The sequence below is a fragment of the Ricinus communis genome, chromosome 9, assembly GCF_019578655.1.
Source record: "Ricinus communis isolate WT05 ecotype wild-type chromosome 9, ASM1957865v1, whole genome shotgun sequence".
NCBI lineage: Eukaryota > Viridiplantae > Streptophyta > Magnoliopsida > Malpighiales > Euphorbiaceae > Ricinus > Ricinus communis.
Window position 1 is genome coordinate 2,032,683 of NC_063264.1, and position 27,004 is coordinate 2,059,686.

Sequence of the window (27,004 nt, forward strand, 5' to 3'; positions counted from 1 at the left end):
TTCTTCGCATAGCAAGTCACATCTGTCTTGACCATGTTTACAAACACTGAAAATCTCCGCAATCCGACTAATAACTAGAAGTATTGTCTTCAGAAGTTCTGTTCTATCCCCATCTTATACACTTTTTGTACGAATTGCGTAGAAACATCATCCTACCTGTTTTTGTAGGGTACTGATCTCCATCCTTTTAAAATTTGCTCTTCGTAGTAGAAATTCAGGGTACTGACATCCATATTCTGATACCCGGGGGATGACAAATAAAAGCTAAACCTTTCATTTTTCCTTTTTATGGCAGCGACTTGGATCACGATATCCCTGTCAAACAAAACATTTGATATCCAAGCGAACCCAAAAAGAGAAAGTAATCAAACAGCATCGTGGAAACATCAAAACTCTCACCAGAGGCGACGATGTTACAGGGCTCAAGAGTCTATTATTATATACTACCCACTCCAATCTTGGATGGTTGATCCACAGGGAACACAAAGGAGCTACTGGACATCGTATGTTATTAAAGCCACATAAATATTACTCTTAATATAACAATGAATTCAATAGATACATAGCACATGTTAGTGCAAACTAAAGATAACTTCTAGCCTCATTCACATCTTGCAATATCTCATCTCTCACCAACTGGCAACATAAATGGTTCCGACCTGAGTGACAAAAAATAAGGGGATCTATTCCAGTAATTGGTGGGATACTTCTGCTACTTGAAATACTAGATATCTTATATTAGAAAAAAGTTAAAACAAGCCTATATTCGTATTACTTCCTCCTTTTCCCCTGCAAAACAAATATAATCAGTTGAGTTAATCATTTCCTCCAGTAAGTACCACTAGGATAAACACATGCGAATGCATTATTATATTCAGTTAATAATTTCCTCCAGAAAGTACTAGTATAAAGAGATGCAGATTTTCATAATAAATGCATCCAGAAACTTACTGAGCTCACATAATCATCCATTGTTAATTGCTTTCGCTTCTTTAATGAGTTGGGACTTTCAGTTTGTCTCCCAATAGCACGCTTAGATGGTGTCATGTTCTGAAATGCAGTGATATCACAGCATGTTCATCAGCATTTACAGACAAAGATGGCTCAACCTCAAAACCAAATGCAAATCTCTATACAATTAAGACGATTAAAAATACCCACTTAGTTGCCCAAGAAATTACCTTGGCAAGCTTCTTCTCTTTCCTTGCCTGCCTCTCCCTCTCATCATATTCTTGGTTTTCTTTCTCCACCAACCGAATTAGTGTATCACATCTCCTTGCCAGTTCCTGAGTGGTGCGAGACTTCACAAACCAATCAAAACGAAACAGAGGCGATGTGCGGAATGCCGCTTTTAGCTCATCCCAGTTGCCATATCCAAGCTTGTGAACCATGCAAATCTGGCAGGTGTAATAGAAGAAATTAACATCAAATGTCTAATTTCCTGGAGGAAAAGAAAAGAAAAATAGAAGAATAGGGGGAGAAGAGAGGATATCAGAGCAATGTGTAACTAAAGAATTGCACCATGAAACGATCACATTCTTCATTGTACAGCTTTCCTTTGTTCTGACCATACTGGATCTTCAATTCAAGCCATGGATTTTTGTAGCGATCCAATTTCTTCCCAATTGCTTTCATGATCTCATCTTTACGGGAAATTCTAGCCTCCCCTCTCTCAATATTCTTAATGATCCTATCATAATCTATGGGCAAAGCCAAAAGTCAACAGGAAAAATAACATTATCAAATTATTATTAAAATGCAGTGAAAATAAATTCATATTATCCAATCGAAATGAGCCAAACACTACAAAGACTACATTCCATCTGATAAAAGTGCAAGAATGATGGTTGACGAATAACAATGGGAACTAAAAAAGACCAGCCATAAATCATTTGACAAGAATGACAGTTTCGAAGCACTTTGTCAATAAAAATTTAAAAACCTTAAGTGGTTAATAAAACCAGCGAACTACTTCTGTAGAATTTTCTTAGGTTTTTGGCCATGTATAAGACACATTATGTGATCATCCTTGCACGCGTCAATTAATGCCATATATCCACAGTTGACAGAAATGAAGCATGACGTGAAAAAGCCTTATGACTTGTCCAGAAAAAGATCTCTTAATTTATTTGAGAATATTATAAGTGCAATGTCTTACCATTTAATTCTTTGTATCGCTCCTTAAAAACTTTAGCATATCTTTCAACTTCCTCCTCTGTTTTTCCTTCCATTTCAGAAGCAATACTTTTAATGTCATTCCGGCCATACTTCTCGCAAGCCCTTATAAAGGTGTTAAAGTCTCTTCTACTCCATGAAGAAAAGCCCTGAAATTATCCGTTCAAGCATCAGTGCAGAAGCTCATAATATAATCCAAAACAATATTAAACATTGTAATACCTCTTCTAACAGTCGCTCCTTCTCTTCTAATTCCTCAGCGGTCAAAGGTTCTCCACCCTCTAAACAAGTAACAATTGGTCACCAGTACAAAAAATGCTAGACGGAACAGCGTAAAGAGGCACATTTAATAACATACCTTCAGGCTCATCCACATCAATTGAGTCCTTCAGCTGGTTCTTTTGATGTGTTTGCTAAAATACAAGAACAATTAGCACATGCAAGTAACTCTTCGAATACATCAATTAGATGACTAAGAAACCAGAATTAGCCTAAACATATGCTTTTTACAATACATCAGCTATGTGACCAAGAGAAAAGAACTGATAATTAACACAGATGGTACTCACCATGAGGTAGCGAACTTCTTTTTCATACAACTCACTCAATCTTTGTGTATTGAAAAATTGGAAATCATGCCTATGAATATAAGAAAGCTTGTAAGCCAGAGTATGTGAATGTGACAATTCAACCAAGAGAGAAACCAAGAAGTTTCAGGAATTCTTACAATTGGGGCATGCGAGGAATTCGAGGCTCTTTTGGTTTTGCCGGACCACCTTGACGCATTGTTTGCTTGAAGTACTCAGATTCGGAGTAACTGATTAAAGAAAGATTTAAGACAAAGAAAGTTCCATGTAAAATGCTGAAATGACATGTGGAAGCATATAAACAAGACAAGAAAAAAGAAATGAGAGAAAAGACAATTACTTGCGCTTTCGCTCTCTCTTTGGTGGTTCAATCCAGTTTTCACTGACAATCTTCTTGAAGTCAAACTTGTTTTCATCCTTAGTGATACCAAAACACAATTGAGCAGAGTTAAAAATGAACCTCAAAATTTTCCTAATAAATCAAGGTCTTAAGAGTTGAGAAATAGAGAGTGGTCTGTCTACCTTCTCATCATCAAAATCATATAATTCAGCAGCTGCATATCAACAAAAGAAGATACCCTTACTTATAATGGTAAAAATGCAAGCAATTAAAAAATTAAATAAAACAATATAATGACTAAACATAAACCAGTAAAAATACTCATTGATGCACATACTGTCATCCATTTTAAATTTTATTGCATCTTCTGTAAACTTCTTCATCTTGGCATCAAGCTCTGCTGTGGCCTCTTCTCCTTTAGCAATAATTCTGTCAATGTCTTCATCTGTAATTGTGCTATCCTTTGAGCTGAAAACCATCTCAGCACCAAACCGCACCATCTGAAGGAGCTCATCTTTATTAACAGCTGCACAAAACAAAAAGCGTCAAAATAAAACCTACAAAATACATGAAACATCAAAATTTGCTCAAGTATAATGCGTAATGATGTGTACTTTTCTGCTCCGCTAACCGTCCTTGTTGAATCACTAGGGCATCAAGTGCAAGCTTTTTATAAGCCCTCTCAATCACTTTTTCCTCAATAGTATACTGTTCCAGGATAAATCAAACTGAGAAATCAAATCAACTTAGTTTAGCATCGTCTATAGAAGCATAAGGATAAATCCAAACCTCTGTGCAAAATCGGAATACTTGAACTTCTTTCTTTTGACCAATCCTATGGGCACGATCCTGAGCTTGCAAATCAACTTGTGGATTCCTGCAACAAATCCCCGCCATCAACAAGGAAAAAAGACAAACCTAACAAAAGCCAAAGAAAACCAGCAGGAGATAAAAATTCACCAGTCACTATCATAGAGTATGACAACATCTGCAGTAGCAAGATTAATCCCAAGTCCTCCAGCTCTAGTTGACAACAAGAAGACAAATTTCTCACTCCCTGGCTTGTTAAAGGCTTCAATGGAAGCATCACGATCTTCTCCACCAGTATTCCCATCAATCCGACAGTACAGATAACCACGAAACATTAAGTAGTCTTCCAGAATGTCAAGCAACCTAGTCATCTGCATTTATAAACCCAACCCAGCCACAAGAATATATCAGAGATTTATCTAACCAGAACACTAACTTAAGCATACTAACAATAAAGAAATATCGGAACAGGTATGCAGCACAAACATTTTTGGAACCCTGATATGCTAACCTGGGAAAATATTAAGACCCTGGAATCACGCTCTTTTAGCTTAGGAAGCAGCTTATCCAAGAGAACCATTTTACCTGGAAAGAAGTAACAATAAAAGAATGAATTCCACACTAGTTAATACATTAGCACCAATAACCTCAACATCCGCAGCAAAGCTTACCAGCGTTTGTAATAAGATGATCTCCTGTTGTATATGGTGGGCCAGGTTCAGCACCCTGGAAAAGATATGGATGATTACAGCATTTACGCAGCTGCATAGCTATATTCAGAAGACGTTTACGTTCTCCACCAGCATTAACAACTTCAAGGTCTTTCTGCAGTAATGCCCTATAATACTGTTTCTGCATCTGTGACATGCCCACCTTCAATATTGTTTCCTTCTTTGGAGGCAACCCTTTCTCAACATCTGACTTCAGTCTTCGCAAAAGAAATGGCCGAAGAACCTTAAAGACAAATACCACAAAATTAACAACTCGCAAGTAGAAGCCTTAGTTCCAACAATAGAAGTAAGATACCCACCTTGTGCAGTTGCTGAACAACCTCCTGCTGATCATTTTCACCAGAAATTTGAAACCATTCATCAAAAGTTTCTGCTGAGCTAAAAATCTCTGGCAGCAAGAAGTTCAGAAGAGACCATAATTCATGTAGGTTGTTCTGCACATCAACACATTGTTGAGAGAATTTTACATTAATATCACCAAAAAAAAAAGAATCTAGGTAGGACAACTAGGTTAAAGACAATCAGAAGACAACACCTGAAAATATGAATATTAAAGCAATCAATCAATAACAGCCTTTACACCTGCCTAAAATCATGCAATCTAAAAAAAGTTCAGCCTCAGAAACATAACTATAAGAACCCAACTCCTCAGAACTCTTTCAGCATAACAGCACAGATAGAAAACACATTAGGACCTAAGAAGTTTTATTACACCCCAAATGCCATTAAAGAGTCAAATGCATACCTGAAGAGGAGTACCAGTAATGAGGAGACGATAATTAGTATTATAAAGTCTCATTGTTTTTGAAAGCAAGGAATTCTCGTTCTTTATTCGATGGGCTTCATCAATGATGATATAGCGCCAGCTAAAGCGACGCAATGCAGACTTCTCTTTGATGGCCATTTCAAAACTTGTAACACAGACATCAAACTTGCCTGCAACTAGTAATTCCTCACGTATATGTCTCTGCCAACAGAAGAAATCAACACAATATTATAAATGCAAACAACAGTGGTGAAAATTACCCAATACAAATGTAATTTAACACAAAACAAAATGCAACAAAGAATTACCCACTAAAGCATAATTTTAATGACATACCCTCTCATCAGGATTTCCAAGAAACTTTACAGCACGCAAAACTGGACAAAAGCGCCGAATTTCATTCATCCAGTTACCAAGTGTAGACTTTGGAGCAACTACCATATGAGGACCAGTTATTCCTCTAAACTCATGCAGGTAACCCATCAAGGAGATGGTTTGTAAGGTTTTACCAAGACCCTAAATTGCAAAATCAAGAATTTGTCATTGCAAGACATTCTAAAATACATGACCTACTCAAATCAGATGAAACAAGACAAAGTTAGGCATATGTTTGCCTTCAGCTGATTATATAGCCAAAAAATTTCACACATACCATTTCATCAGCAAGTATTCCATTTATGCCATTCTCATAGAGTCTTATAAGCCAATTTAACCCAGCAAGTTGGTAATCCCTCATCTTTCCTTGAATACCTGCAGAAAGTAAATAACATCAAGAAATATTAGCTTCCAAAACTGAGCTACAGTTGAAACAGAAACATCAGCTTAAATGTAAATTCTCAAGTCAAAAGCTTCATTAGCCAGACACCAATTCAGCTGACATCAGTTTGTCATCAATAATTAAATACAGTACATCTCATGAAGAAAATTTGAGCATGTTAACAAAACAACATTGATTCATTCATAGTTAACCAGGGTCATCCAGAAAAAGAGTTCATTGTAGTATGCAGTAAAACCAACATCAGCAATGCATGAAATGCACAAGCACAAAATGAAAAAAAAAAAAAAAAGAAGACTAGAAAAATCACTTACAGGAGGGTTGTGCCACCAGCCGTGTGTTTCCTGCTCCAGATAAACCATCTTCCTCCTCTTTTAGATATTCTTCATCTTCTTCCTCTTCAGTTAGTTTAGATGCATGTCGACCCCTATACAAGTTAATGAAAAAGTCATCATCAGAACCTAGACATTTAAGCAAATTTAGGTGCAAGCATTTGTGTCCCCTTTCTAATAACAAGCATATGCAAGGAATTCAAAGCATGGGGCACAAAACCACCCTAAACAATATAGAATACGACAATTGAAGTGTTTTCTAATATATGTAAGTTAAACCTAGATATCTAACCCCATCCCATGCTGCTGTCTTGAGCTAATATCAGATACCTAGCTCCCAATATACTTTAATAAGATCCCCTTTTGCAGTTAGAACTCTGAAACTAATTATGCAACCTTGCAACACAATCAATAGAATAATGCATGGTTAACTCATACAGGAATTTTTTTCCAAAAGCCTGGCAACAAAAAATACTGAAATATGCAGATTGAAAAAATGGAAGTGTTGCACTAGTCAAGCAACACCAAACAAAGCCCTACCTTCCCTTAGCTTTCTTCTGCAATGTGGATTGGTCAGGTTTGGCAAAATGAGCAAATAACTCAGTTTGCTGCAGTAAATACTTCAGGCGTCCCTTTCCTCTGTTATTCTGCAATTAACCTAATAAATCAGCAAGATTTTTCTCCATATACAATAAGCGACAAAGTATATATACATTTAATGAGTCATTCATGAAACAAAGTAAATATACCATATCAGCATCTATAGCTGCATTTTGAGCGTCCAATATCTCCTGAATCTTCTGTTTCTTCATTTTTTGCATTTCTTTAAGCCTTTCCTTTTCACGCTTGCTTATTTCATTATTGCTTCCATCCTGCAAGTTCATATATAGTACTGTTATTACATAGCCATTTCTTTGTTGCTTGCACCAGAAATGTAACAATAAGGCGCAAATATCTGCACAATTTCAAAACCCTAAAATAATAACACTTAAATTAAAACATAAACATTTTACCTCGTCAACCTCCTCACTGTCGGAGTTAGCGGTTTCACCGGCAGCGGCTTCGTCGTCATCGGAATCAGCAGAGCGAGCAACGGCTTCGAGCTCTTCCTCATCCTCTTCGTCGTTGATCTGCTCATTGACTTGTTCATCAGAAGACGAATCTGAGCCATTGGATAAAGCTTCGTCGGAAGATAGCTGTTGCTTGGAGGGTTTCGCCATTGATCTTTTGTTTATCTTCAGATCGAGGGTTTTGTTTCTTTTTCTCTCTTTTTGGTTTAGGAGAGAAAGTGTGTTTAAACTAGAAGAGGCTTTTCTTTCCTCTCTTTTTTCTTTTCGATATTAAAATGAGGAGTCAGGGAGGGATGTAGGTACTATTTGATATCTATTTATATGAATAGCGGTTTTTTAGAACAATTTTGGGCTTTTTGGCTTTTGAGTCGGGTTTGGAGTGAAATTGAATTCCCGCCTTTCCGCTCTAGCGGAATTGCTCTTTCCCGCCGAGATGGAACTGGACAGCCCTATGGCTTGGTCGTTCAGTAATGAGCTCGGCCCAGCCCAGCCCCAGGTAGAAATTCTTTAGGCAGAGTAGGTTCAGGTCGTGTGTAGGTTTGCTTGGTAGATTGATTGGTCAAGGAAAAAAGAATTTGAATTGTCTAGCAATGTCAGTCACCATGGCAAGTAAAGCCAAGGCAACAAGATTAGATGTTCATAAGATAAGATCTGTTTTAATATTACAACAATTTCTTACAAGCTCTGTACACATTGAAGGACACAGAGAGTTATCTATAGCATCATCCACTGCAGATTCACAAATATCCACCCTAGCCAAATATTCTCGTGTTTCGTAAAATTATAAAACGAACTGGTGAGCAACATAAGAACGTAAATGCCGTTAGGTTTTAGCAGCCTAGACCACGCACCTACATATAGCAGATGCATCAGGACTACCAGTTGTGACATGATGATTAAAAGACGCATCATTTTGGCAGAAACCCCCATGTAGGTTAGCCGTGTTTTCCTCCTCCTAAGAAAGGCATAATCACTACCTATCTGGACTCCCGTGCAACGTTATACATTCTAGGATGTCTTTTCTTGTTCTTCCAGAATTCGTCTTTCTTCCCTTTCTTCTTAGCTTTCAACATGCCCATTTTACTATTAATTATACCAAGTATGGCACTCCTGTCTTTCCTGTTCTTTATTTTAGACTTTGCCTCCAATATTGCCCTAAGCTTTTCATAAGACTTGGCATCAGGCACTTGCCCACTTTTCACCATAGTCTTGTGATAGAAGAATGCCCTCCTGAAATCACGAACGCGAATATATGCATAGATCATTGTCAAGTAAGTAATAGAATCAGGTTTTAGATTGAGAGTTGCCATTTCTTTCAATAGTTGCGGCAACTTTGAGTGTTGCCCTCCCCTTGCATATGCATTCATCAACATATTATATGTCATTACTGTAGGATGCAAGCCTAACTTTCCAAATTCAGATATCACATCCCTCGCTTCCACATAGTGACCTTGTTTAGCAAACCCATCGAGAAGAATGTTGAACGTCACCCTTGTCCCTTCAACTTTTTCGCTCATCATCATTTTCCAAATTCTCATTAGTGTTTGGGTGTCACCAGAGCGCCTAAATGCATCCAGCAGAGCCGTATAGGTCTCTATTGAGGGTTTGATTCCTTCAGTTTGCATATTCTCAAATGTACTATAAGCTTTCTCGTGCCAACCGCTGACTGAATAAGCATGGATGAGAGCTGTATAAGAATGCGATGTAGGCTTTATACCAACTTTCTTCATTCTCAAGAATGCATTTGCAGCCATGTCAGTCATTTTGTTCTGCCTCCCGTATGCACTTATTAGGCAAGTATACGATTTGGCATCAGGCTGTAAACCAGCATCCTGCATTTCTAGCAGCAATTCCTCAACTATCTCAGGCTGCATTCTTCTGCTGTATGCGTCCATGAGAATGTTAAAGGTAGCAGATGTAGGCTTAAGTCCTTTTGCTTTCATCTCAGCAAAGATACCTTCAACTTCTTCAATTTGGTTGGATTTATTATAAGCATCCATCAATGTATTATACACAATAGCATTTGAAAAGGCCCCTTTCTTTGCCATTTCTACTTGGATAATTAGGGCTTCATTCTTCAGCCCCTCATCACAGAATGACTTTACAAGAGCACCAAGAATTTCTGGACTCCATTTGACTCCCTTCCTATTCATTTTCTCAAAGAACTCCCAAGCCTCTTTTGCACTACGGCCATTTTTCCTCATCATTGTAATCATTATAGAACACGTCACATGGTCTGGAGAGACATTTTGTGCTTCCATGGCCTCATACACCTTACAAGCATCATCGTACCTGACATATGCAAGTAAATCATAATGAGCAACCACCAGAAAATAAATTGGAACTATTTGAGCAACAGATGAGCATAATGATGAGATTCAAGAATAATAAGCTGGGTGATAAATGAACTCAAAGTTCAAACTAATTCTTGGAAGTATCTAAAATACAGACAAATGCTGGTATTATCATCATACTTTTCATAAAAGAAAAACTAAACTGTAAAACAGATAGATCAATTTGTCCAGTGATGCATGATGCAGCTTGTACTTGTTAAAGAATTGACACCACTTAAATGCACACACAAACACCAAATTTTATTATCAGCAAACAAAAAAGGAAAAGAAAATGGTAAATTAAACTTTATGCACGTTCTTTGTAACTAAAGAGCGAAATCAGTATAAAACATCACATACACAAAGAAAAAGACTGATTTGTAAGTGAAGAACTTGATACCTCTGACAATAAAGAAGGCCAGAAAGAGAAGCATTATAAACATGAACATCTCTAAACTCCTTATTCTGAGGCAAATTCATAAACAAAACCATTAATTCATCACCCTTTCCAGCCTTTCCCAATATCGGAAAAAGAACAGTACAAGAACGAGAAGTAACAAGAGAAGGCTCATGTAAGCGCATCCACTCAAAAAAATATAAACAAGAAGTCACCATACCCTCTTCGCCCATCAATTCCAATACCTCCACACACTCTTCTACACTAATCTTCCCTTTATAATGACCCAATTGCTCTCCTAATATGGTATTCTCAGGTAATTCCCTTGCAAGATTCAAAATTTCCCTCACAATACCTTTACTTGAATCAGAATTTGAAGAACCCAGTAGTTTATTTTTAAGAATATCATCAATTTCATCATCAGGTCCAATATCGGATTCGACGTCAGGTGCGAGACGCCATTGAGTGCGGCGGTTTCTTTGGAGTGAGAATTTGCCTTCATGAGGTGGGTCTTGTGTTGTCGAAGTGCGTGACTTGAAGAATTTAAGAATTGGGTCTGTAAGTGTAAGGTCACTATCGTTATTTTCTTGCTCTGGCCGCTGTTGTTCTTGAATCTGTGATTTGGGTTCTTGGTCTTGTTCAAGGAAAGGGAGGAAAATGGAGGGTGAAAAGCGAGGAATGGGGGTTGAATGTGCAACAAAGAGAGGAAAAGAAGGTCTTGCAGGCTTAGAGGAGATAAAAAGATGAGGCTTGGAATAATTTGGGTTTTGAGAGGAGAGGTGTAGTGAGGTTAGTGAAGAAGGTAATAAAACTTGGCGCTGAAGTGCATCCATGGCTTTCTTTTTCTATTTTGGGATTAGATGCGGCTCGCGAGAGCAATCAATAGTGGTTCTGAATGACATTGTGTGCCGTGATACCTATGAATTGAAACGACACCGTTCCTGTTTTTATGAGAAACGGAAAACACATCTTCAAGTCACAATCTCGTTAAGATCAACTCATTTGTCAAAACTATCAAACTTACGAAAAATACGACAGAATCAATCAATGTACATTGTGGAGGCAAAAGGGTTCAAAAAGTTCACATAATTAACTTTTTAATCAAAAGAGAAAACTTATTTATCCATATCATTAAAGCTTGGAATACTTATAAATTTAACATTTAAACTTGTTAAAAAATGAGAATATAGTATTTTAATTTCTATTTTCCGGTCTTCGTAGAAGGCTTGCATATGTTGACCAAATAGCAAGAATTGTTATGCATGGACATAAGTTTAATGGTGATATGATTTCAATAAAATTTGAGTCATTTTACTCTCTTTTTTCTTTAATCAATGTTTTAGTTTTTTTATATTTTTTTTATATCTTTTTCTTTTTTCATCTTTTATTTTACTTTTTTTATTTTCTCTATCATGTATGTTGTATGGTAAGAATCCTATAACTAATGAAAACCTTTGGAAGAGGATTTATGTGTTACGATATTGGTTCATGAAAAAAGATTTATGATTATTTTAGGTGATAGGATTTTGATGCTCACGAGCGTTGGTATAAATGTTTACAGGATATCTAATTGAATATTTAAATTAGGGGCAAAAGATTGCACCTTCTCAGAAAAAGTAAGTTTTATGAACTTTACCGGGGGTTTGTTGCGCGGGTAATCTCTTGCTGCGAATTCTAACCGTAACAGACTTGACTGTTAGGTAAACCAGTCAACCACTATTCAGGATGCTCAATGGCCCACAAGACCGCACCAACTCACGTGCAATACTCGTGCAAGTTATGAAAGTTTCCAATGCGGCAAAAGTTGCGTAGGATATTAGTATAGTTCTGTTTACAACAAAATACAACTTCCACACACAATAGAATAGGATGGACGCGGACTTATCCAATCACAATCCCATTTAGACTAACAAACATCATCCATCTGCGCTTCCGACACGTTACAACAAAGGCTTTTTACATTTACACCAATACCCTCATGGAACACCCCAAATTACTATATTACCCTCTTAAAGTCTAACGGTGCCGAACTTAATGACACACAACAGGGCAGTATAGGCAATCAATAAATCAAATAAAATCAATTAAATTAATCTTTTCGTTTCCCTCTTCTCCTTCTTGTTTTCGACATTGCATCAATTATTAATCAATCCGCAGTACATAAAGAAGACTCGAGAACGACCGTTGCGAAAACCTATACGTCGTCGTTTAGCCACCGCCACGACGGTACAGAATCGGAGCCTAGTACCTTTGGTGCTTGCAGTAGCAGGTATTCCACGTTTGATTATTTGAATTTTTCTTTTTTCAAAATCTTTTTGAAAATATTATGAGTTATTTGATTTGGAATTGTTGCAATTTAATGTTTTTTTTTTAAAAATAAAATTAAACTAGTGATTTTTTATTTTGTTAAATTGGTGCAGAATATGAGGCATACAAGGCCATTATTGCTACTGGCAATTTTTGTATGTCTATTTGCTCTATCTTGTGGCAGAGGTGATATTTCAATCTTATCTTGTTAATTAGTAATATTAGTTATGATTATTGATAAGTTAATTGCTAATTGCATACTAGGTTTATTTAATGAATTGTGGATTTTATTTTATTAGAACCCGCAATGAGATAAAGAAAGCTGCTTTAGAAGATCATTAACTTTGAATTCAATTTGAGATTTGTTTTTTAAAATTTCTTTTACACAAATGCTTGTTATAATTATCTCTATCAGTGCAAGATAACATGTATCTCTGCTGAATTGTCGGTAGTGGAACTTAAATTTGTGGTATGCATTAAAATGTTTTAGTTCTCTTGAGCAGAACTCAAGATCAAGTACAAGCACAAAGGTCATCATCTCCCTGTTTACAATCACACTCTGGCCACAATATTGGTGGAATATGCTTCTGCAGTAAGTGACATATTCCCAAACTTGAAACCATAAACAGGAAATAATCTTTTGATTTCTGTGTTATTGCCATGAGTCGGAGCATTTAATAGTGGAGAGTTTCCATTAAGACGTGTTTGGACATTGAGATGAGCATTGAACTTGTAGGTGTATATGTCAGATTTGACAGAGTTGTTTACTTGGACATGCTCGAGATGTGATGATTTGACTGAGGTACTTAGATTAATACAATAGAAGTTTCTGGCTTCATCAGCTCAGTTAAGTTTCTCATACTAATTAAGTGGCTTAATTGTAATGCTTCTAAATGGATACAGGGATTTGAGATTATAGAGCTGATTGTTGACATTGAGCACTGCTTACAGGTGCATTTCTCATGGTTCTCTTGTATTAAATGAAAATTCGAATTCCCTCTCATTTGTTGTGCTAATATGACTACTAATGTTTTGTTATTTCAATATAATGACGTATTGTTATTTCTTGTAGGCATTTGTTGGTGTGGCAAAGAACCTTAATGCTGTGGTTATTGCCTTTCGAGGAACTCAGGAACATAGGTATACATAATTGCATATTCTGTCGACTTAATTATGCTTACAATAAACCGAACCTGGGTAGATAAGCTAGCTGTCAAATATTGCTGAGAGTTAAATAATAAAAGGTATATAAGTGATAGAAGAGAGCATCTTTACATTTATCTGACTTCCAAATCCATATAGGCCCATATCATGTGCATAGATTTGAGAAGCACTCCCAGACTTGACGGGTTAATGCTGCATAGAATTCTATAGAAAGTTTGAAAGGCCTAACATTCACAATTACACCTGTTTGTTCCTCAAGTTACCTAACAACCAACTACAAGTAATTGGCAGATGATTATCCTCATGCAGTGCCTCTCCTGTATCCTGCATAATTTGTGCTAAGTACAGACTGTAGTGCTTGTTGAATCATAAATGTTTTCATATAATTTTACTTGTGTGACATTAAGCAAGAAAAGACAATAGATTTTGTCTCCCTTCTTATGAATTTAGACTTATGTGTGGGTTATTATAGTTCATAAGTTTGCTTACCTTATTGCTAATGGATTCACTGAATTTGAACAGCATACAGAACTGGGTTGAAGACTTATTCTGGAAACAGCTTGATCTAAATTATCCTGGCATGCCTGATGCAATGGTCTGTATTGCTGAGAAGTTATCTGAATATGTATATCAATTTTGTTTTGTAATAAGTAGTTGCAATCCTTACTCCATTGCATTGTTTCAGGTGCACCATGGATTTTATTCTGCTTACCATAACACAACATTACGCCCTGGAATTCTAAATGCTGTTAAAAGAGCAAAGGATTATTATGGAGATCTTGACATAATGGTGACAGGGCATTCGATGGGAGGGGCTATGGCTGCCTTTTGTGCACTTGATCTAACAGTAAACAAACTTAAATCCTCTTAATACAATTGAATTTATGATGCGGACAAGAAAAAATATCAAGAAAAACAAAATTTAAAGAATCAAGTGATTTAGAATTTTAGAATTTAACCTCCTCTTAATTTCTTCTTTGCTAATTAAAACCAGATTGTAGCCTTCAATTCTTTATCTTTCGCAAAAATAATCATAGAACAACTTTCTAAAATTTTTCCTACATCAATTTATCAATCTCTAGTTTGTTGGGCTTTTCTTTCATATAGTCAGTAACTTATTCTGCAAGCCTGGTTTTGATTTGCTTATATTGAATGAAAATTTTGTTCATTTTCAGGTTAACCATGAGCCCAAGAATGTTATGGTTATGACATTTGGACAACCTCGCATTGGCAATGCTGCCTTTTCATTTTACTACAGACAGCATGTGCCTAATACAATCCGGGTCACACACGAGCATGATATTGTGCCTCATTTGCCTCCATACTATAGCTATTTCCCTCAAAAGACATACCACCACTTCCCTAGAGAGGTAATGGTTTCATTTTAATGATCTATGACTGATGTTGATAACATTATGCATTGGTAATTGGAAGTAATAAAGCAAAAGGCTTTCATTTATTTGCAGGTGTGGCTGTATAATATTGGAGTGGGAAGTCTGGTTTACAGAGTGGAGAAGGTCTGTGATGGCACCGGTGAGGATCCAGATTGTAGCAGGTGAGCCTTTTCCTAAACTTCTTATAATCATTCAAGATATTGAACTTGGTTTGAAAATTTATCTACTCCTCAGTACCACAAAGTGAGGCTTTTCAAAATCTTTTGCTAATTTAATCTTGTCTGGTATTTGCAGGTCAGTGAGTGGTACCAGCGTTTCAGATCATTTACATTATTATGGTGTTGACTTAATGGGAACGACATGGAGATCTTGTGGAATTGTGATGGATTCTCATGTGAAGGAATATGGCAAAACAGATATCAAAGGAAATATTGTTTTGTCCAGAGATGTCGCTTCTCCTATTCTAAAATTGAAAACAGAAAGGAATGGTGGGAGGAACGAGGTTTAGAAAGCAATTGGCACCATAACATGATTTCTATTCGTGGGTTTTCTCTCCAACTGAGAGAGTATCTCCATTATCCATTTGGAGCCCTTCCGAAAAGGTTTAGCTGGTAAATATTGTTCTGGGCCTGAATGGGAAAAGAATGTGTATATAGATGAACCCCGTAAATTTTCAACCTTGTTAATATGATGCCATGTTCGTCTTTAACGTAGGATTCCAAATACTGCTGTAAGTTGTGAAATTCTTAAATTTTGTTGGAGGGATCGGCTTCATTGGTGCCCCTTCTGGATTTGGCAAAAATTATTTAAATTCAAATCAATTTATTTAATGCCCTTGGAACTGGGTTCTTAGACTACAGCTTTGCTTCATTTCTATCAACATGTCTTAATTCAATTTTACTTTTTGACTGATACATTGGGTCTCTTATCGATTAAGATTTGAATGAAATTTCCAAATTTAGAGTTTTTGATCCAAGCCAGGATTCCAGGAGCCTTGGGCAGGCAGGTTGGCCGCAGAGGGCATTGCTTCTGCTGCCGTTATGTTAAGAACTCGTGGGAGTAGTAGATCTGGTACTAATTATTAATTGAAAGATGAAAGCCTTTGTTTTTTTGCTGGTTGGCCACGGATTACCTCTAATGACAATACCAAGAAAAATAAAACTCAATTAAATTTTGGCTCTTAACTCATCCATAAATTGCTGTCCGCAGGATAAATTACATTTGAATAAACAATCTGCTGCCATAAATTTGATAAGCAAATATGAGCAAGACAAGCTTCATGTCTTTCTAATATTTCCTTGAGGTTTGCCTTCAGATCCTAGCTCGGTGGAACTGCCAGCTTCTCCTGCATAAAGTAAAGCTACTTCAGCACCTTTCAATTTCTTCTACAAATAATACTACAATTAAAACATGCAATATCTTAACTAAATGAGATTATCTTATGGTCAAGCTGATCATTCTCAAATACCTTCCCAGCATTCTGCTTCTTCTCTCCATCAGGAGTGGGAACTTCTGATACAATACTTGTACCTGTTTCTGCTTCCTTGGTCATATTCTCTTCCTTCACGATTGCACTCTCTCCTGTAAATGAAATTTTTTTATAAACGACACAGCAGAAAGTCCTTTCCCTAGCTAGAGATAGGGAAAATGGGTAAATAAAGAAATTCGTCAGGTTTTTGAATGGAGCTTTGAATTGTGCTAAGTTTACGAACCATTTTCCGTTTCTTGTTTTCTTTCCTGGAACAATGCTTCACCTGCAACATCATCTGATTTAACACAATCATTGAACGAGCTCTCCTTTCCTGATCCAAGGCGCGGAGAAAAATATTCGGACTTCTCAGATGCAAATCCTTCCACATCCTCATCTTTCCTTGATGAAAAGTACCGATTAGGTGATTCTTTCGAAATCAATCTCCCTGCTTCTGCTTCTTTAACGTTATTCCCTTTCAATTCTTTATCCTCAGCAATGTCCTTCACTTCAACACTGCCATGCTTGTTCCCGTTCTGGCTTGTTTCATTAACAGTTTCTATTATATCTTTGGATTTTTTCCTGGTGATGGTACTATTTGCTGTGGCAACAGCATGTTTTGATTCTCCACAACCCATTTGTGTAAAAATCTTGAAATAAAGAGTAGAGGTATAAACAAAAGGAATTCTCTCCCTTTCTTATTGAGGGAGAGAGATTCTTGTTTGTGTTTATTGTTATTCTGGTCTGAATTAGAAAGGCAGATTGCACGCATGCATATTCGGTTTCTACAGCTTGTTCTTGATAAGGAACCGTTTTTTTCTGTTGCATTTTGGAGGTTGAGAAGAGTTGTATTTGGGCAGCTCAGTATGCAACATTGTAAGAGGTTTATTTTTAGGCATTGTATTAATGCATTGTCATTGAATGGTTACCTTGCCTCTGCTTGTTCTTTCTTCTTCTCTTGTATAATTATCCCTTTACTGGACAAAGCAGAAATTTAAAAAGAGGAAAAAAAATGTTAATTTATAACGTACTCTTTTGCATGCGATATATGGATGATCATTTACAAATTTGCTCTGTACAGTGGTAATATATATATATACATATTTTTTTTTTTCTGAAAATAATATGAAAAATTGAATTATTTTAAAGTCATTCTGTCCGGTGCTAAATCTGAAACATGGAACAAAAATAAAGAAAGCCGTCATACAAGCTTGAGTAATTGATTATTTCAGAAGTTTCTTACGACAGAAGCATGATTCTTCTTTTTAATCAGACTCCACCTTCCGTTTCTTTTCTTTTCCTCTTTTTCTTTCTTTTCCTTTTGCAGACACACATGACAGACCATAAGTTTTGCGGGTAGTCTTTCTTTTTTTCTTTTCCCCCCTTTAACCTGTATCTTTTCGATTAATCAACATAATTAGGCCTTATTTTTTCCTTTTTTTGGTTTTTACCAGAGAGAGAATTTGAGAAGTTGAGAAATGCACTTCCTATTATACCTAAGCCAGTGATCCCTAATAATCCCAGGAGTTTACTGACCAACTTTGTTAGTTTCTTCAATATAATGTAAAGCTTCAAATGTTGACTCCATTGTTTCTAATGCTCTTTTGGACCCAGGAGTCTGAAATGGGGATTACATGTTTTAATATCCACATCTTATTTTTCAGCAAATATAAAAGAAAAAGAAAAATCTTAAGATGACAGTTGCAGCTGTTGCTTTGGAGATCCAATCTACTACTAAAGCACAGAACTCAAAGCATGATTTTGCAATTTACCTAGAAGTTGGGAAATAAAAAAGAAAAAAAAGAAGCAACATTTCTTATGGAAGCAAACCAACTTGGTGAGGTGATGTCATATAAAGATAATCCTATTAATGAACGCTAGTTGAGTGAGAAAAAAGAAAAACTCCACCTGTAAATAATTAGATACTACTGGATTTGATTATGAAACCAGTTGCCGTGTGTGGGAGAATATGATTGGCCATTTTATAAAAAAGAAAACAAAAGAATAAAACAGATAGAGATTATGAAATTGGATAGCAACCCTTTTCTTGGTGGCCTACCAAAACTTAAAATGATGGGACTGTAATCAGTTTTCAGGTATGGGAGGAGGTTGTTCTTTCTGTTAACGTGTTGCTTTTTATATACAGCGAGCACCCTTTTTTTGTTTCCATCTTTCTATTGATTAGAGGAGGAGAGGGCTAATTAAAGAGGGTGAACTGCATAATATAAGAATGTATATTAAGCTGTTATTATTATTTTTTTGTAGAAAATCTTAAATGGAAAGGGTTTCTTTTCATATATCAGTTCCTCGAGATTTATGTCTAATTCACTGAGCATAACATCTTAATCAGACCATATTGCATTCTTAATGTAATCCATAATACATATACAATTAAGATTTAGAAAAAAGTTACAATATAAAAAAACAGCCACAGCTTTTATAGTTAAACTGATTTTGTTATTTCAAAGTTCCTTTTCTCTCCAAGCCGCCGCCGCCACCACCACCCGCCACTGTCTCTCCACACCTTATCCTTTTCTCCAAGTGGGCATACTTTGCCATTATTGGACCAATAATATATAAAAATACACTTGAAACATCACTTCTTGTTCTTGCCTATTATTTTTTTCCGCTTTTAATGAACACACACAAAACAAAGAAGAAAGATAGTATTTAATGGCGCAATTGGACAAATGAATTTGATTTTAATAATATAAAGGTGAGGTCTTTTCGTATTGGGACTTCCTTCTGTTTTTTCTTTTCTATTTACTCAGTTGAGAATCGACACACAGCAAAAGAAAGCAAACCCGTTCTTTCCAAATCAAGAAACTGCCTGCTTTGCTTCTTCCTTTCTTTTCTTTGGCCTTTCGTGGCCTTCCTTCTTCTTCGCTCTCTCTCTCCCGCAAATCTATCTGGTTATCCATTTTTCTCCAATGGAAGCCACTACCCAATCTTGCGGGCGTCTTGATTTTGGCAAGATGGGCTATGGGTACTCTTTTTTTTTCGCTGTTTCTTTCATTCTTGATTGATTTCTCGTTTCTTTTATTTTTTGATGGTTATCTTGTTCACTTACTTTCTTTTAATTTTTATAGATGCGAGCATTACAGGAGGAGATGCAGGATTCGAGCTCCATGTTGCAATGAGATCTTTTGGTGTCGCCATTGTCACAATGAGTCCGCGGTATTTTTTTCTCCTTTTACTCTTCTCTGTTTAGCTTCAATATCTTTTCTTTTTAAACCTTTCCTTGATCTGGGTAATCTTGATTTTGCTTCTACTTTGATCAATACTTAATCTTGTTCTTATATGCATGTCCTTTTGTTTTGGTTCGATAGAGCACATTGAAGAACCTCTGTGATCGTCACGAGATCAATCGCTTTGATGTCAAGCAAGTCTGTTACTTTGAGTTTGTTTCTCCCCGTGATTAATGTTTTTTTAAACAATGTATTTAAATGTTCAGTTCATATGTATCTATATTCATATATTAAGATTATTGGTTTATGGGTCGAGAGTGATGAGACAAGTAGAATTTATATTGATGTTTCAGGTGATATGTTCAGTTTGTGACACAGAGCAGCCGGTGTGTATGCTTCTAGATTTGTAGTGTAAAGAATTTATGTTTTGATTCTTAAGTTTTTTCTTTTTCTTTTTTGTTAATTGAATTCAATCTCACTGGCATTCCAGGTTGCTCAAGTTTGTACAAACTGTGGTGTCAATATGGGGGAATATTTTTGCGGAGTATGCAAATTCTTTGATGATGATGTAATATATGCTCAAGTTTGCTGCTTTGCTGTTTGTAATATTTACTTTGTTTTCTAACATGTAATATATGACCCTTAGTTAATGCCAGTGTTTGATGCTAGTTTTGGTTATCCATGCTGCAGACAGATAAAGGGCAGTTTCATTGTGATGATTGTGGAATCTGTAGGTGGGTAAGCTCAGTTTGGATTGATTTCTTCATTTCTTATTTTCTGCCTCCTAAACGGTGTAAATCGATTTCATGAAACTGAATTCATGTTTCCTTTATGCTCTGAAACAGAGTTGGCGGCCGTGAGAATTATTTTCACTGCAGTAAATGTGGTATGCAATAACTACCCTCGTCAGTTAGCCATTCGGGCACTTCTGAGCTATTTGCGCTTTCAACCTGTTATAGTATGGTTTTGTTTTTCTCCATTTTGGGGGATCAAGTCTCTTCCTTATAGTAAAATTGATTGTTATTAAACTATAGAAACTGCCCATGCATGAGTTCTTTTTGTTGCAGTCTTCTGTATTCTAATATGTACTTGCAGGTTCATGCTATGCAATTAGCCTGCTTGGTAATCATTCATGCGTGGAAAATTCTATGCGCCACCACTGCCCCATATGTTATGAGGTCTGTATTCTGATTGCTTAATCATATGCTCAAAGTAAAGATTATTTGTAATGTAATCTGAGTACCGACAACAACTACCATGATTTCAATTCTGCAGTACTTATTTGACTCCCTGAAAGACACTACTGTAATGAAATGTGGGCACACCATGCATTTTGAATGTTACAATGAGATGATAGAGCGAGACAAGTAAGCTTCCCTAAGCTGTCCTTTGGATTTGCTCGAGCTATTGTTTCTCAATTTCAAACTTCTTAACTCTTCTTGCTACACCCAGATACTGTTGTCCTATATGCTCCAAATCAGTGATTGACATGTCCAAAACTTGGAAGAGAATTGATGAGGAGGTTAGGCTTATTATTAATTTTAAGCCCACTGGATCATGGATGCTTGTTATAGTTCAACTTTTTTGATTCTTAGTTTGTTCTTGAAAGTTCTGTTGGTTGTTTTTCTCATTTCCTGTATCTACATGACAATTTCTAAATCTTTTTCAGATAGAAGCAACTGTCATGCCTGAAGATTACCGCTACAAGAAGGTGCTTACTCCCCATCCTTGCTTTACATCTATTAGCCTACCCTTTAATTTGTTGCTTTAAAGAACGATGCAAAACTTGGTCTAGCAGCCTGCTAGTAATGAGTTACCAAACAATCTGCAGCAGAGATTTGCACATACTGCATGTTCTTATATGCACCAATATGAATTAGGAGATGTCTTGTCAGCGTAACTCCTATATTTGAATTAGTACATGCATTATTATTATTTTCAAGCAAAATCTCATTGGAAGAACTCTGTTCAACTTGCAGGTTTGGATCCTGTGCAATGACTGCAATGACACAACAGAAGTCTACTTCCACATAATTGGACAGAAATGCAGCCACTGCAAATCATACAACACCCGCACAATTGCACCTCCAGTTCTACCTCAATGACTTGGAGCCACATATATATATATATATATATATACTTATATTCGTCATTGATGGGATTCATTGATTCATTGAGAAGCTTGCATCCAGATTATTAAACAGTTGGGATTCATTCAATTGCAGCTCAAATGTTATCATTATTGATTAACAATGGAAGCTATACCAGCTACCATATGATTCCAAATGTAGCATTTGCATTCATGCCTCAGAAACATTTCTCAAGTTATTTCTTTTTTCTCCAATTTATAAAGGTAAAAACCCAGTCTTCAAGTTTCTGGGTTAATGTAAACATTACATACACAATTCCACAGGAATGATGAGTTCCTTATCATGTAATCCCAGAAATTGTGTTATTATATCAGTGATTGGATTGAATAATTGGTTGGCCGTATTAGACATCAACTTCAACTGTATACTATTTGTATATATTACATTAAATAAGTGGCAAATAATATATGTATATGTACAATTTTTTTATATTTTAATATTAAATAATATATATATGCTTATTATTTAAAATTAATAAATATGAGTTGTTCGTCGTTAATTCAGTATATAAATAAATACAGTAAATAAAAATTCTCATTTATTACTTTTTTTAATTTGCCTACTTTGTTTGCCGTGATGCTGTAATGTCATAAATAAAATTTCTTTAATAATAATAATTAAATAATATTTTAATTTTAACTACTTAACGTACATCTATCTATGTGGTGTTTTTATGAATATACCAAGAAAACCAAATGAAAAATGGATTTGTTTTGAATGTTGGAAGAGAATCTAAATGAGTATGTTAAATGGAATTTTAAAGTGATTTCATTTTATATTAGAGTATACAGGATATGAGATTCTTAATTTTTATGCACAGACAAAAAGCAGAATAAAGATAATTTATTCATATTAATGAAAAGAAAAGGAAAAAGAAAAAAACAATAGCAATAAAACGCAAGTGCAGGGGAACAATGGTAGGCCGCCGTTGTACATACAAACTCTTATTTCCCCTACCAAAACCCTGATCAATTTCTTGACTAAACCCAGTTCAGAAAAATAAAATAAAATAAATTTCTTGACTAAACTGAACTCTGTTCTCTCTCCGCCGATTCCACTGAGTCACGTCTTTAACTCGGCCGATTCAATAACTATGCAAGTCCTCTCCAACGCGCGTCGACTCGCTAGGGTTTTGAAGAACCCTCCGATTCTCCTCAACTCAGCAGCAGCTAATCACAAATTTCTCTCGTCCTCCTCCGATGTTATTCAAATCTCGACCTCTCCTAATCAATGCCAACATCACAATTATTTCTCTTCCAATTCTCTCTACTTCTCTGGTACTCTAAAGCAAATCACTTCTATTTCTTAACCTCATTTCTGCTCGATGCGTAGCAAATGTTAATTAAGCTGAATAATCAAGTAAATTTGTGAGATTTTTTATCTTAACAATAAGCTTTTTATGTTACGATGATTCTGAGTTTCACTTCACATGTTTTGCCTCATTTCTGCTTGGTGCGTGTTCGGTTGCTGTTTTAAAAAGAAAAAGGAAATAAAATGCGAAACAAATGTTAGTTAATCTGAATGATATATGATTCTTTCACATGTTTTAGGTCAAGGCAATTGTTTGCTAATGTCACAATATCCACTGTACTTGAGGACTACAAAAGCATCATTTGGTACTAGTGTTGACACCGCTCCAACAGGTTTTATTTATTTATTTATTCTGTGCGATTCTTTGCCCTTTATTTCTCTGAGTTAGTTGTGGTCTCACTTTGGTGATGGATTGGATGCTTTTTGCTGTTTTAATGCAGAGGCTGTGAAGGAGCTTTATGACAAAATTCTTGATTCTGTCAATGTTAAACGGACGATGTCTCCAAATGCTTGGCTATGGTCAATGATTGATAACTGTAAAAATCATGAGGATATTAAGCTTCTTTTCGACACTTTGCAGAATCTCCGAAGATTTGTTAGTTTTTCCCCCTTCGTATTTTTCACTTAATATTTCAGAGCTTAAATAGTTAATTCTTGGGAAGCTTGAATACTCTGGCTTTTATGATGCAGCGGCTATCTAATCTTCGCATACACGATAATTTTAATTGCCATCTTTGTCGTGAAGTTACTAAAGCATGTACTCGAGTTGGGGCTATTGACTTTGGTATGTATATGTTGGAAAAGTTTTTATTGCAAATAAATTCTGCCTTTTCATTCTTCCTTATTGAAATTAATTTGGCGTTGTGTCTTAAGAACCCATGCAGCAAAAATACTGGTAGTGCATTGTGATGTTTTGGAAGCAATGTGTTGCATGTATTATATGTTATTGACCTTAGGTTATTATAAATGCAGGAAAGAAGGCTCTGTGGAAACATAATGTATATGGATTGACTCCTAATATTGGATCTGCCAACCATTTGCTGGTATAGATAATTTTTGGCTCTGTCTCTTTAATTAGGTAAATGGATTTTCTGCACTTTATTCAGTTATAAATATTAATGCTTGCTGTAACTAAATTGCAGTCATATGCTAAGGAACACAATGACTTAAATTTGATGGTTGAAGTGATGAAACTTTTGAAAAAGAATGATATTGCATTACAGCCTAGTACAACAGATACTGTTTTCAGGTATGTTGATTCTAATTTTGACAACTTTTATTGTCTGATTTATCAATGCTTGACTTTTTTATTGAATTTTCTTTTAGTGTTGCGCTGTGATTGAGAATGCTTGTCTCTATCGCAAATTTCATTTAGATTCGGTTTGGTTTGACCTATGTTCACAGCTGGCAGCATTGGCACATCATTGCACTCTCGAATCTAAAGTGACTTTGCTGGTTCATATGTCTAGTTTGTGATTTCAAATATTAAAGTTCTGCTGTATCATCACTTATTATCATGTGAATGCTTTGAGGTCTATATTAGATTATTTCATAGTATGTGCTGAATCATCACTTGAACTCTTCTTTTGTGATACCTCCACATATCTTTTAATTTGGAGTCATAAATCAGTTGTTTGCTTGAACACAAGACTTCCAAGTCTCTGTCAATCCTTTTGAAGTCCTAGAGTTTGTCATTTACTAATATAATATGTAGTTCATTGAGTTTTTGGATTGCAGAGAATTGGATTTTTCTCAACTAAAACATCCTGCAGTTAAGAGATTATTTTATTGCTTTAGAACCACATTTAATGTGAGTATGATTTGATGTTGGATCTAACATCCGCAGTATTTGTTACAATGCCGGTAATTGGGAACTGATATGCAAGTATTCAAAGAAGTTTCTCAAGGCTGGAATGAAACTTCGAAAAACTGCATTTGACATGTGGATGGACTTTGCTATCAAAAGAGGTCCCTTTGAATTCTCATTCTCCTTTTTTATTTTGTTTTTACATTTTTCTAAGTTTGGGTTTACATTATGTATATGTTTTCCATCTTATAATGGTGCTGGTTAATGGTTATTGGTTGGGATTACAGTTTTGAACATTTTTGAGTCTTCTAGAAAATCTTTTGGGGAACAATGCATTTAATTGAACAATTCTAGTTTTTCTCAAGTCATTTCTTTTATTCTTGAGATCCATTTGTTTCCTTTTATCATATAGCATATGACGTTTCTGATTTATAGGAGATACTGAGTCACTATGGCAAATTGAGAAGCTGAGATCTGAGTCAATGCAGCATCATACTCTTATGAGCGGGTTTTCATGTGCCAAGGTAATCAATCTTATGTAATCTAGTTACTTGTCATGGTCTGCTTTTTGAGAATACATTTGGTATGTAATTGATATCTTTGGCAAATTTACAAGCGTGGGAAGAGAGTTTACTAATTTTCAACTGTATTTTTGCAGGGTCTAATTCTAGAACATAAGCCTGAGGATGCTGCTGCTATCATTCAAATCCTTAATCAGGTTCCAATTATTGTCTGGTGCTTGTGTTGTATCTTTAGACTCAACCGTACAACAACTTCTTAATGAGAATTTCTTGTGAACATTTTTATTTCTTTTAAAAAAGAACAAGCAGAAGAGAGAAAAAGAAGGCTGTGCAGCAGCCTAAACTAATATAATTCAATTAAAGAAAATAGCAACATCTACAAAATCTGAATTTCAGCTTTACTTCTTGAACTTCATCAAGTTTAACCACCATCTTGGCAGCTTGTAGGGAAAATTCAATATTGAGAGCATTTGAACCACTGGGAAAATTTATATATACATGTATTTGTGAATTAGAATGTGTGGTCAGAACAATATGGTTTAGGTTCATACCTGTTCTTTGTTATGACACTATTTTGCTGAATTATCTGAGGCATGAGGTTACTCTCTGTGTGCACAGACTTTATCCGACACCAAGAAGCCTGGTATTGTGGTTGAACTTCAGAAGCTAGTCAGTGAGTGGCCTTTGGATGTTGTTAAGCACCAGCCAGAAGAGAACAGGAAGGTATGATTATTACCAATAATTTTATACCGGTGCAGTGAAAAGTTTAGTTATATTGCCTAATCTTGTTTTATTATGCGAGTTCACCTAGCTACGTTCTGATTATTGTGTGGTTCATCAGGCAGTATCTGCTGCTTTAAAATCTGACGTACCTGCTATGGTTATGAATCTACTGGAAAAGGGCTTAAAAGCAAATGTAAATTTAGAAGACCTGATCCTGAAAGAAGAAATTTCATCTTGAAATGTCAAAACATGCGAGGACGGCATTCTGACTTTTGCGGCTGTCAGTTGAATCAAGAAAGGGAAACAACCATTTCGGCTGACTGCGGAATTCAATAATCACCGGTTCACACAAGACAGGGTTAGAGCCTTTGGTAGCATATACATACCTGTAATAGAAATGCAGTGGCTTCTTTTTGATTTGCAAGTCACTGGGGCCAATGAGCTCTACCTCTTTAATTTTCTATCAATTAGTCATTGCTATATTTCTTTTTGCACCGGAGAATAGATTTTGTTGAATCAAAGATATTTAGTTTCAGAGAGAAGATTTTTGTAAGACAACAGTTAAGCTTCACCGCTTCTTTAAGAACACGAAATTTTTTGGGGTCGAAATCAAGTTTCTTTTCTTTTTTGGGCTATGAACTGCAACACAAATAAA

At 35.8% G+C, this 27,004-nt stretch overlaps 6 protein-coding genes across 6 annotated transcripts; 3 read left to right on the forward strand and 3 right to left on the reverse strand.

Moving 5' to 3' along the window:
• Positions 1-492: 492 nt before the first annotated feature.
• On the reverse strand, positions 493-7,912 carry LOC8262399 (ISWI chromatin-remodeling complex ATPase CHR11). The gene is made up of 25 exons (XM_002516833.4): positions 7,530-7,912; positions 7,266-7,388; positions 7,057-7,163; positions 6,499-6,611; positions 6,062-6,159; positions 5,746-5,925; positions 5,389-5,610; positions 4,943-5,077; positions 4,584-4,866; positions 4,424-4,497; positions 4,063-4,283; positions 3,892-3,979; positions 3,717-3,810; positions 3,440-3,628; positions 3,285-3,316; positions 3,103-3,179; positions 2,903-2,992; positions 2,745-2,814; positions 2,534-2,588; positions 2,398-2,456; positions 2,159-2,324; positions 1,522-1,700; positions 1,182-1,397; positions 952-1,050; positions 493-789 (listed from the first exon to the last, which is right to left on the reverse strand). Exons 1-25 carry the CDS (start codon positions 7,734-7,736, stop codon positions 772-774), a joined length of 3,195 nt encoding a protein of 1,064 aa, XP_002516879.1. The 5' UTR covers positions 7,737-7,912; the 3' UTR covers positions 493-771.
• Positions 7,913-8,166: 254 nt separating this feature from the next.
• LOC8262398 (pentatricopeptide repeat-containing protein At5g50280, chloroplastic) lies at positions 8,167-11,236 on the reverse strand. The gene is made up of 2 exons (XM_002516832.4): positions 10,320-11,236; positions 8,167-9,878 (listed from the first exon to the last, which is right to left on the reverse strand). Exons 1-2 carry the CDS (start codon positions 11,147-11,149, stop codon positions 8,564-8,566), a joined length of 2,145 nt encoding a protein of 714 aa, XP_002516878.1. The 5' UTR covers positions 11,150-11,236; the 3' UTR covers positions 8,167-8,563.
• Positions 11,237-12,376: 1,140 nt separating this feature from the next.
• LOC8262397 (lipase) lies at positions 12,377-16,038 on the forward strand. The gene is made up of 11 exons (XM_048378982.1): positions 12,377-12,585; positions 12,737-12,809; positions 13,127-13,215; positions 13,360-13,425; positions 13,527-13,574; positions 13,696-13,763; positions 14,310-14,382; positions 14,473-14,634; positions 14,963-15,157; positions 15,254-15,342; positions 15,476-16,038. The coding sequence occupies exons 2-11, from the start codon at positions 12,740-12,742 to the stop codon at positions 15,687-15,689; spliced, it is 1,074 nt and encodes a 357-aa protein (XP_048234939.1). The 5' UTR covers positions 12,377-12,585; positions 12,737-12,739; the 3' UTR covers positions 15,690-16,038.
• Positions 16,039-16,343: 305 nt separating this feature from the next.
• Positions 16,344-18,469, reverse strand: LOC8262396. The gene is made up of 3 exons (XM_015717819.2): positions 16,894-18,469; positions 16,650-16,762; positions 16,344-16,526 (listed from the first exon to the last, which is right to left on the reverse strand). Exons 1-3 carry the CDS (start codon positions 17,285-17,287, stop codon positions 16,500-16,502), a joined length of 534 nt encoding a protein of 177 aa, XP_015573305.1. The 5' UTR covers positions 17,288-18,469; the 3' UTR covers positions 16,344-16,499.
• A 911-nt stretch (positions 18,470-19,380) lies between these two features.
• LOC8262395 (E3 ubiquitin-protein ligase MIEL1) lies at positions 19,381-22,341 on the forward strand. The gene is made up of 12 exons (XM_002516829.4): positions 19,381-19,635; positions 19,739-19,826; positions 19,979-20,035; positions 20,191-20,223; positions 20,328-20,405; positions 20,528-20,571; positions 20,683-20,723; positions 20,933-21,015; positions 21,113-21,204; positions 21,290-21,359; positions 21,507-21,548; positions 21,817-22,341. The coding sequence occupies exons 1-12, from the start codon at positions 19,580-19,582 to the stop codon at positions 21,940-21,942; spliced, it is 810 nt and encodes a 269-aa protein (XP_002516875.1). The 5' UTR covers positions 19,381-19,579; the 3' UTR covers positions 21,943-22,341.
• Positions 22,342-22,787: 446 nt separating this feature from the next.
• Positions 22,788-26,958, forward strand: LOC8262394. The gene is made up of 11 exons (XM_002516828.4): positions 22,788-23,264; positions 23,538-23,630; positions 23,739-23,893; positions 23,989-24,082; positions 24,271-24,341; positions 24,441-24,547; positions 25,145-25,266; positions 25,541-25,629; positions 25,764-25,823; positions 26,245-26,349; positions 26,468-26,958. The coding sequence occupies exons 1-11, from the start codon at positions 23,081-23,083 to the stop codon at positions 26,585-26,587; spliced, it is 1,200 nt and encodes a 399-aa protein (XP_002516874.1). The 5' UTR covers positions 22,788-23,080; the 3' UTR covers positions 26,588-26,958.
• The last annotated feature ends 46 nt before the right edge of the window (positions 26,959-27,004 follow it).

Bases quoted from the DNA above. Each gene is read 5' to 3' on its own strand.
- LOC8262399 (XM_002516833.4), bottom strand. From the start codon at position 7,736: ATGGCGAAACCCTCCAAGCAACAGCTATCTTCCGACGAAGCTTTATCC. The intron at 2,589-2,744 runs GTGAGTACCATC...CTTGTATTTTAG, and splicing joins AAGAAGTTCGCTACCTCATG to CAAACACATCAAAAGAACCA. The intron at 1,398-1,521 runs GTGCAATTCTTT...TACACCTGCCAG, and splicing joins AAGAATGTGATCGTTTCATG to ATTTGCATGGTTCACAAGCT.
- LOC8262398 (XM_002516832.4), bottom strand. From the start codon at position 11,149: ATGGATGCACTTCAGCGCCAAGTTTTATTACCTTCTTCACTAACCTCA. The intron at 9,879-10,319 runs GTATCAAGTTCT...TGCATATGTCAG, and splicing joins GGCCTTCTTTATTGTCAGAG to GTACGATGATGCTTGTAAGG.
- LOC8262397 (XM_048378982.1), top strand. From the start codon at position 12,740: ATGAGGCATACAAGGCCATTATTGCTACTGGCAATTTTTGTATGTCTA. The intron at 13,216-13,359 runs GTAAGTGACATA...TTGAACTTGTAG, and splicing joins TGGTGGAATATGCTTCTGCA to GTGTATATGTCAGATTTGAC. The intron at 13,575-13,695 runs GTGCATTTCTCA...TATTTCTTGTAG, and splicing joins ACATTGAGCACTGCTTACAG to GCATTTGTTGGTGTGGCAAA.
- LOC8262396 (XM_015717819.2), bottom strand. From the start codon at position 17,287: ATGGGTTGTGGAGAATCAAAACATGCTGTTGCCACAGCAAATAGTACC. The intron at 16,763-16,893 runs GTTCGTAAACTT...TTTCATTTACAG, and splicing joins AAAACAAGAAACGGAAAATG to GAGAGAGTGCAATCGTGAAG. The intron at 16,527-16,649 runs GTATTTGAGAAT...TACTTTATGCAG, and splicing joins AGAAGCAGAATGCTGGGAAG to GAGAAGCTGGCAGTTCCACC.
- LOC8262395 (XM_002516829.4), top strand. From the start codon at position 19,580: ATGGAAGCCACTACCCAATCTTGCGGGCGTCTTGATTTTGGCAAGATG. The intron at 20,224-20,327 runs GTGTGTATGCTT...CTGGCATTCCAG, and splicing joins TTTGTGACACAGAGCAGCCG to GTTGCTCAAGTTTGTACAAA. The intron at 21,360-21,506 runs GTTAGGCTTATT...AATCTTTTTCAG, and splicing joins GGAAGAGAATTGATGAGGAG to ATAGAAGCAACTGTCATGCC.
- LOC8262394 (XM_002516828.4), top strand. From the start codon at position 23,081: ATGCAAGTCCTCTCCAACGCGCGTCGACTCGCTAGGGTTTTGAAGAAC. The intron at 25,630-25,763 runs GTAATCAATCTT...GTATTTTTGCAG, and splicing joins GCGGGTTTTCATGTGCCAAG to GGTCTAATTCTAGAACATAA. The intron at 26,350-26,467 runs GTATGATTATTA...GTGGTTCATCAG, and splicing joins AGCCAGAAGAGAACAGGAAG to GCAGTATCTGCTGCTTTAAA.